Genomic DNA, 9,448 nt, shown 5'->3' with positions numbered 1-9,448 from the left:
TACTAGATTGATCTACTTATAAAGGAGCAAGGGATGGCGCCTAAGGAGGTGGGAGGACGTCCTAAGGCAGCCTAAAACTAACCCTAATTCGTACGAGGCCCATGGGCCGAAGTGGAGGTGATGCAACACCTTTGGACTTGTAATTCGACCCGGATTCTGCTGCAGCGTCAGATTGTTTCTTGAATATCTCAATGTTCCGGACGAATATGAAGGTGAATCCAATTGGGTTGGAAAGAGAACGAAATCTACTTTCCAGCAAAAGAAGAATCACCCAATTCAAAGTCCGAATGAAAAAGATCTTGACGTTTTGAGTCAGGTTTGTCTGTGCAGTCCGAATCTGAGTCCAGAACGTATGAGACTTAGACTTTATCTTCTCTTGGCCCAAAAATGACGTGAGAGGACTTTCTGAAGAGCACTCAAACTTCTCCTTTTCCCTTATCTTCATATGTGGATTATACAAATGTCCCATACACCTGCAATTAGACATGGCACAAAAGTATGTGAAGTATTTTTGTCCTCGATAACATAAATGAATTATTACATAGTTTGCATTAGAAACCACCTCACAAATATGCATGCATGCATTATTTTTTTTCGTATTCATGGTAGTCATGTCCTCATCAAGTGGCGACAGCAACGACTGGCCGAGGAGCGCCGCGAGGGCGAGTACCTCAAGATGCTCGAGCGCGACGCGGAGGAGGAGCAGCGCGAGGCGAATGAGGAGGCGCGCGTTGCCGCCATTGGGCCAGCCCAGCCGACGGCGGCGGTGGTACAACCCGCAGCGGACGACGTCCCTTGAGCCTGGTCAATGGCGTTCCCTTGGGCTGGCACGAATCATGGACCTCACCGGCCCCGACGACGACGACGACAAGGACGCCTAGGACAGTGCGCCTCCTCATAGTTTTAAATTTATTTAATGTTTAGTTAATGTAAATACAGACGCGTGGACTCTCGCCAGCCTTTGTGGCCGACATTAATATTTAATTAATGTCTTTCTATTTTCAAAATATTTGTGTTCTATTTTTCCGCGCGACCTAAAAAATGGGTCGGACCAGCGTTGGATGCAAGCGTCGACCAAACGCGAAAGCGAATATGTGTGTCCATCGGGCCGACCCAAACAGATAAAAGTGTCGTCTGTTTGGGTCCGCGTGTTGGAATTGCTGTTTTTTAGGGAAAGGCCTTCATGACTAGCTTTATTAACTTAAATCACACTTACATCGTCTGCTAATAAAGATAAAATAAAACGTGGAGGTGTATCCGACCACAACATTGGTGGATTAGACCTCCCAAAACTAGCTAGTTCATGGGCAACCATGTTCGACTCCCTATTACAATATTCAATAAGGACCTTTCCGAAATTGGCAAGTAGACTTCGACATTCATTGAGGATCGGTGCAGTCACCAACGAGTAACCCTCGTTTCTATTCAGTGCATCAACAATAGTCACATTATCAGTTTGAACCACAATCTTCTCACATCCCTGACTCTGAAGGAGCATAAGTCCTTGACGCAGCGCTTCTGATTCAGCAGTAACCACGTCAGTTATATGTTTCATTCGAGCAACGGCTGCTGCAATAAAGCTTCCCGTATGATCACGAATGACAGCTCCACAAGAACCACGGTTATCATCATCAGAGAAAGACGTATCCATGTTAAGGATTTGGAAACCAAACAATGGTTTCTTCCAGTTATTTCGGCGAATAGTTTTCTTTGTTTTCCCTGCTGTTAGCTATGAATATGTTTGGTTGTTTAATAACAGCAGACAAAAATTTCTCGTATAGTTTTTTTCTTTTTAAGAGGGATGCTGCGGGAGATGCTCACGCCCTCCACGCAGCGCTCCGCGCGGGCGCTCCCCTTTGACCGCTACGTGGCTCTCCGCTCGCTGACACGCCCGCCCCGCCCCGCCCCGGGGACCTCCTCAAATCCCCATCGGCCCATCCCCACCCCCCTCCACCTCCACCCCGCACCTCCCCACAAACGCGTATTACCTCCTACGCTCCCGGATCCGCTGCTCCACCCACCAACTCCGTTGCCACACGCCCTTGCACAAGCGAGCGAGCAACCATGTCACCGGCAGAGCCGACGCGAGACGAGAGCGTCTACATGGCCAAGCTTGCGGAGCAGGCCGAGCGCTACGAGGAGATGGTGGAGTTCATGGAGCGCGTCGCGAAGGCCACCGGCGGGGCAGGGCCCGGGGAGGAGCTATCCGTTGAGGAGCGCAACCTGCTCTCTGTGGCTTACAAGAATGTCATCGGGGCCCGGCGCGCGTCCTGGAGGATCATCTCCTCCATCGAGCAGAAGGAGGAAGGTCGGGGCAACGACGCGCACGCCGCCACCATCCGCTCCTACCGCAGCAAGATCGAGGCCGAGCTCGCAAAGATCTGCAACGGCATCCTCGCCCTGCTTGATTCCCACCTCGTGCCATCCGCCGGAGCTGCCGAGTCCAAAGTCTTCTATCTCAAGATGAAGGGCGACTACCACAGGTAGCTGTCGCCTCCTTATTTGCGACACAGATATTTCAAATCCATGACGTCAAGATGTGATACTACTATTTTTTTATGCCGGCGCCCTTCTTTTGATGGAAGGAAGACGTGATCTGTGTGTACGAAGTAACGGGATGTGATATGATATAGTTCTTTGATTTATTTTCTACAGTAGTTTAGAAAATTATGAGGCTTTGGTGCTGTGTAGGCCAGGATTTGAGTTGCGGCCTTTCTGTATGATTTATGGATATATAGGTTTACTAATCTCTTGTATGAGATATGCGGATGCGAGTTTAATTTCTGGTGGTTTGTTGGTAAAGTTAATTTGTGGTATTTATATATGGATATCGTAGTTTATTTTTTCAATGGTGATGGAAAGTAAAAAAGAGAAGAAGAATAATTGTGATATTTGTTATTGCTAGCGGAGGTAGTCGTTAGCTTATAACTTTCAAGGTGGTCATTCTATTGGTTTCAGTTTAATATGTGATTGTATATGATCACACAATGCGGTGACTGGGAGACATGAGCTTCTGTTGCCCAGCGATCGACATCTGATTTCTCCTTTGTGATATTTATGCAGGTACCTTGCAGAGTTTAAGTCCGGTGAGGAGAGGAAGGAAGCCGCCGAGAGCACCATGAACGCGTACAAAGCTGCTCAGGTTACTGATAAGGCAATTTTTATGTGTACATATAGATATGACCAGTAGATCCTTCGGGCTGAGTTCTGCGAATTGTTTGCAGGATATCGCCCTAGCAGATTTGGCTCCAACCCACCCCATCAGGCTTGGGCTTGCACTCAACTTTTCTGTGTTCTACTATGAGATCTTGAACTCCCCTGACCGCGCCTGCAACCTTGCGAAACAAGTTTGCTGCTTCTCCTTTCTTCTCCATTTGTTTCAGTTATCACGATTGTCAACCCAGTGTTTGATTCCAGTCGGTGTCAGTTGTCGTGATTATATCCATGGCCAACTGGGGCAATGTACTACCTCTTGTCTGATTTACTAGAGGCAGATTGCGAGCTAACATGTTTGTGGATAGGTTCTGCGGCAACCCCCTTAGAAAATGAAGCTGCAGGAAATCAATCCACTTCTAGCATCTATGCTTGTGCGGGCAAAGTTGATAAAGCTTTCGTACAACTCGCACAATTTTTTCCAATTTGTCGTCATCATGGAAGTTACTATGCTAGGATTTTGTTCATTTTTTATGCTAACCTCTGAACTGCTCAATCTTACATGATACAAGGAATACATACTAGCATGCTATTATGGAATTATGTTTTGTGATGACCACTAAACTGCACTACCTGCATCCCCTGGCATATCTTGCAAGCACTCTTTAACATTGTCAATATAGTATTTGTGAAGAGTTGTTTGTCTGCTGGCAACATTTCTGTCCATGCTTGTGCTGTATGCATATATGTACTTCAAGTTATTAGTATTAGAAGTATGTCATCTTTAGGAAGTAGTGTTGAAGAACTTTCTTATAATTGCTTGTATTCTATATAGTCGATTATTTGATCATTAAAAAAAAATCTGTGCTGTCTACTTTGCATTAAATACTTTAATCCCTCATAGTCTGCTGAATTATATCTTGATGTTTTAGGTAAAGTGATTTATCCCTATATCTACCATGATATTGAGTGAACTGTGAAACTTTTAGTGGTTTCTCAGTGTGCATGTAGACTAAGATTCACATGGCCTGTCAGAAACATAGATTTAAAATACATAAATTATACTTGTCCATGTAATTAGTCTCTCATGCTCTGCTGAATTATATTTTGATGTTGTAGGTAAAGTGATTTATCCCGATGTCTACCATGATAGTGTGAACTGCGAAATTTGTAGTGGTTTCTCAATAAGAATGTAGACTAAGAATCACATGGCCAATCAGAAATATAGACTTAAAATGTGTTAATTGTACTTGTCCATGTAATTTAATACTGTTTCAGTTCTGCTTTTGATGTGCCTGTGATATGAATTTGCTCAAATGATCTTTCCTGGATATTACAGGCCTTTGATGAGGCTATATCAGAGCTGGACAGCTTAGGCGAGGAATCCTACAAGGACAGCACTTTAATCATGCAGCTCCTGCGTGACAATTTGACTCTATGGACATCCGACACCAATGTGAGTTTCCTCAGATCTGTTTTAACAGTCTTCCTTTTTGTCTTCATGTTTCTCATGCTATCCGGTGTTTTTATCCAACTTCGCAGGAGGATGACGTTGATGAGATTAAGGAAGCCCCAGTTCCAAAAGAATCTGGAGACGGACAGTGAGGTGAATGAAAACAACAGTCTGTGCATTGTTGGGGGCAATGGAAGTCGGTCTTGGTTCTAGTGCTCATACTGTTGTCATCACTACCTCTGTTTAATTATGCACTTAAGAAGTTTCTTGGCTATGTTTTTCTGGTGCTGATAAATGCTGGCTGGATTCGTGTTTTCTTGTTCAAATCTGGCCACAAGCAAAAGACCTGCCCTTTTTCACCATTAGAATGTTTGCTATATCTACCATGTTTGGCGAGACTTGATGCAACTAGTACTATTTTGCTGAAATTGAGGTATCCTGTTCATGTTTGGCTGTTTGGCTGAACTACATTATGACAAGACGGTTTGCGCAAAGATGTTCATTTGCACGTGCTAGCTGTGGCATGGCCTCAAACGATTGAGAAGAATGTCAAGGTTCACCTGATTGATGCTTTTCTTGGTACAGCTTTCGTTGCAACTAGAAGCAAAGGCGCGCTTTGCTGCGCCGTTCCTACCATTCTTGGCATTGTCATGGTGATCGATATGGCAAATAAGAGAACGTATCCTGTGCGCCAGCTGAATTGGTGCCACGAATGCGCCGGCCATTTTTGGGCCACTTTATGGGAACAGACGGACGATGTTAGTATAAGGTGGCATATGGTACGTTTCACACAATGGACCTTGTAAAGTCATTCAACTGCGCGTGCAGACCTTCTAAGATCCGATCGTCTTCTTCTCTTTGCTTTGCTCCCTTATGTTCTTTTGATTGATTCAGTTTGTTGATTCTTAAATTGAAACTCCACTTTGATGTCTAGTTTACCTTTCTGAAATCTGTACTAGTTATTCTTATTCATGAATTTTTACTTATTGCAATCCACATTCTAACAATGCTTTAAAATCAACAATATTGATCTAGCGTACGTCCCTCGAGTCATCTCACAAATTCTTGATACATGTAACTGTAGTAGGTGTGAATTTTAATTGTAGATATACACTTTGCTTTGATTGGGTGATTCTGAATAGGCCGTGCAAGCTAGTTCGAGTTCCCTGCGTCAGTGCTAATGATGTTATAGAACACAGCCAGAAGAAACCGTGCTGCGATTTCCGATGTCCGCTCATGTTTGATCTTCAAGCAAGTCCGCTCATGTTTGATCTTCAAGCAATCCTACTTGCTGACATTTATCTGGCTGTTGATTCAGCTTGTATTCTGGCCGACTTGTGGCTATTGTTGCTTTTTTTTTTTGTTCATCTGTTTCTGTACTAAGTCCGACGCTTGCTCCTGTGCACGCATACGAGAAATCACACTTTCAAGTTTCATTCTAATAAAATGAAAGCAAGAGGTGTGCCTTTTTTTTAATGGCAGCAAGTAAGAACAACTTTTTTGTAATCAACACTCACCAATGATTGTAGGAGTAAGAGCCATGATCAGGTACACACATCTTAAGCGCAGCATCCACTTTGTCTCTTTCAGCCCGCCAAGATATTCCGTCAGATGGCGATGGGAGCTGCATGTTGCTCAAGCTATTGCTTAAGTCAGGATATGTTGGCATCTGAAACATAATATATCTCTTGTAGTAAACTGGTTGATAATAGAGCACAGTGAGCCTTCTGTTCAAGAATTCTGTACAACAAAGCTATCTTTGTGAATACTCGTATATTATATCATATACATGTGCACAAGGTTTGAATCCCTCTGTCAGTGGTGTACGGAAATTGAAATATGATACAGTCAAATTTTCAGGATTTTTACGGTGTGTATCTTGATTTGATTCATCTTCCTTGAGCCAAGTGTAGCCTGGATGTAGCCACTTTGGTGCAGCTTCTCCACTCATTATGACACTTGATATGTAGTTATTAACACTGTCATACAAAGCTCCTCTTAATTCGGTCATATAAGTAAGCAGATATGGGAGTTATCATTTTTTCCACGGAATAGCCAGATCGCAGATTTGTTGGTCAACAATAAGCTAAAGCATCCCTTGCAAAAGGAAAGAAAGAAAGAAACAGATTCGCTCGATCTCAAGCAGTGCTACAGGAGAGGGGATGGACAAACTGGGTTTGGGATGTAGATTCACTTGATTTAGTTAGACTTAAGGGTCTGTTCTGTAAAATGCACCAGTAGCTACCTTGCACCGCATCATGTCCCTCTGTTTTTAATCCAAGGGCTCATGTTCCACTAGAGCACCTGGTGCACGAGTCGCCCGGGTGCACATGATACGTTCTCTAGCAAAAAATTCGATGCGTTGCAAGAATTTCTATCTAGTCACCTTCCTGAAGAATGTAACGTGAACTAAATGAGGAATGAAATACAAAGTTAATCTGTAATAAGAGGACACATTCTAAATAAAAGGAACCATTAGCTCACTACCATATTGTCAGTGTTTTCCTTGCAAGCTATTATAATAGCACCTTGAGCAACTTCTGGAAGCATTTTTTTGGGATGCAATAAATTTGGCTTGCTCTTGGTTATTCCTTGGTTGCTTCAATCAATGTTGAAGACACAGGTTGCGATAATTCTCATTCTTGTTGGAACTGAATTTGTACAATCTTGCGACATTCCTGGATCTCAAATGGATGCAACTTATTTGTATCCATTTCTTTTTTCAATCAGTTCCGGGTCCTTATTTTTTTGACTGCTACATTAAATCTCCAAGGCATCATTTGGTTCACAGGGTAGGAATACCATGGAATAGGAAAACTACAGAAACTGAGGTGACATGTATCTCAATTCTTATAGGAAAATAGATGTCATTTGATTCATAGGCTAGGAATTTTCCCTTCCCATTGGGTCCATGCTGCTTTTAAGGGCATGTTTGGCTGCCTACATTGTTTTTTTGCCACTTTGCGTACTTGTCTCAGTTGGGCCGGGTTGAGCGAATGCAGCCTAAAAACCATCATCTACACATCGTTTGATTGCTTGCATTTAGTTATGGGCTTGTTTAGGTAGAAATGCAAGTCAGGTTGTTTGGTTAGATGCAACGCATGTTGTTTGGCAACCTCTTGATGGAGGTGGTGAGGTTATGAGCACACTGACAATGAGGACGTAAATTAGCATAATATGATGATACCAATCATAAACAACCAATCTTAAAAAAGCAGTTATTAACAAACAAGACATAAATAAACAACTTAAACAAACCGCTCGACCTAAACAGAAGCAAATCCAGGCAAGAGAGAACTTTCTAGGCATTCATGGCAAAGGCATCGTCGTGCTTCTTTCACTTCGTCACCACCACAATGCTGTCGTCGCTGAAGACGATCACCTTTAGGGTGTCGGGACTCAGGAACTTGAACGTGACTAGGTAGTCGATCCTGATCGGTGAACAAAGGCGAAGGGGGCCCAACTCTGATCAAGGGTGACGCTGCTATTGATCACCCGGACCGTCACCCTCCAAGCGCAGCAGGTGTTGGTTTTGACCTTGAACTCCTGAGGGATGACGGGGAAGTGCTTGGTGAAGTCCACGGGCATCGGCAGACACTCTAGCTTCGGTGAAAGGATGACCTTGCAGAAGTGGGTTGGTCATGCCTCCTCATGGCAATGGTCGTAGTTCCTCATCCGCTTGCCGCTTCGGAAAGCCTATGACAGCGTGAAGCAGCAATTTCTCTACAATAAAAAAAATCTTCCCTTCTGGCGACTTATAAATTCCATCTAAATCTATTGGGGGCTCCACCACGTCCTTGCCCTTGTCTTCACCGTCACCACATCCTTGCCCTTGTCTTCGCCAGCACCACATCCTTGCCCTTGTCTTCGGCGGACACCACCTCCTTGCTCTTGGAGTTCTTCGAGGTAGCCTTGTTGATATGCATTATGAACATCACGAAGTTCAAAGGATGATCAACATTCATTCATCCCACCCAACTTGTCCAAAGCCCCTATTTATCCACCACTGCACTATCTTTCACTGTCACTCTCTATTTTCTATCCTCTTCCACATCTCTGTCTCACCACCTCTCCATCACCATGAATCCCATCCTCAACCCCTTCCCCAACGGCATTGGATGAAGGGATTTCTTCCTTGGTTGCTCGCTCTATGACCAAACCAAGTCCACCAAGACCATGGAGGTGTGCTCTCAGTTCACCAGCATCGAGGACATGCATATAGAGGCAGACGAAGTGGTGTTGAAGGCGACGAAGGAGGAGTTGAAGACGATGATACCTGACCCAGTCAAAGGCGCTATGGAAATGGACATACTACGTTGGGCGATGGATCATACCGAGTCCGACTATGCTGGTCAGAGAGGAATATGGGCCAGGTACGGGCTTGTTAGGGCTCCTCAAGACCAGCCACCATCATTCTGGAGCCAGAGGAGGACGATGAAGCAGGGGGGCTCATGGTCAGGGCACCAGAGGCTAGCGACTGTACTATGCCCATTGTTCTGGACAACAACGAGGATGAGGGGTGGTGGATGATGCGGTTAAGGCGGGGTGACCGACTACATGGCCAAGGGCCTCCGACGCTCCAAGCGCCTCCAAGGTCACCGTGGCTAGGTGTAGCGTAAGCTTGATTTACTCCCAAACCCTTATACTCAATTCCCGTTCAAACCCTAATATTCATCGGTACTACCTAAATGTAGATGTTTTGGTAAATCCACTTTCGAACCCCCACATTCAATCGAACCCCTACCACGCGAATCAAATGTGAAAATCGAATCAAATATGCGAATTAAATATGGAAATCGAGAGTGAGGAGGTGAAGCAGAGGGCTTACCACCATTGTCATCG

At 44.4% G+C, this 9,448-nt stretch overlaps 1 protein-coding gene across 1 annotated transcript; it reads left to right on the top strand.

Annotated features, from left to right (window-relative positions):
• Positions 1-1,819: 1,819 nt before the first annotated feature.
• LOC109760798 (14-3-3-like protein GF14-D) lies at positions 1,820-5,034 on the top strand. Its single transcript, XM_040386982.3, has 5 exons — positions 1,820-2,483; positions 3,064-3,142; positions 3,225-3,347; positions 4,493-4,609; positions 4,696-5,034. The coding sequence occupies exons 1-5, from the start codon at positions 2,065-2,067 to the stop codon at positions 4,756-4,758; spliced, it is 801 nt and encodes a 266-aa protein (XP_040242916.1). The 5' UTR covers positions 1,820-2,064; the 3' UTR covers positions 4,759-5,034.
• Positions 5,035-9,448: the final 4,414 nt, after the last annotated feature.

Source organism: Aegilops tauschii, chromosome 4, assembly GCF_002575655.3.
Source record: "Aegilops tauschii subsp. strangulata cultivar AL8/78 chromosome 4, Aet v6.0, whole genome shotgun sequence".
Taxonomy (NCBI): Eukaryota; Viridiplantae; Streptophyta; class Magnoliopsida; order Poales; family Poaceae; genus Aegilops; species Aegilops tauschii.
Note: the sequence above shows the minus strand (reverse complement) of the source record. Positions and strands in the feature narration are given on the sequence as shown.

Excerpts from the sequence above, each read along its gene's own strand:
- LOC109760798 (XM_040386982.3), top strand. The coding sequence starts at position 2,065 with ATGTCACCGGCAGAGCCGACGCGAGACGAGAGCGTCTACATGGCCAAG. Across the intron at positions 3,143-3,224 it reads ACGCGTACAAAGCTGCTCAG|GATATCGCCCTAGCAGATTT; the intron begins GTTACTGATAAG and ends AATTGTTTGCAG. Across the intron at positions 4,610-4,695 it reads TATGGACATCCGACACCAAT|GAGGATGACGTTGATGAGAT; the intron begins GTGAGTTTCCTC and ends CCAACTTCGCAG.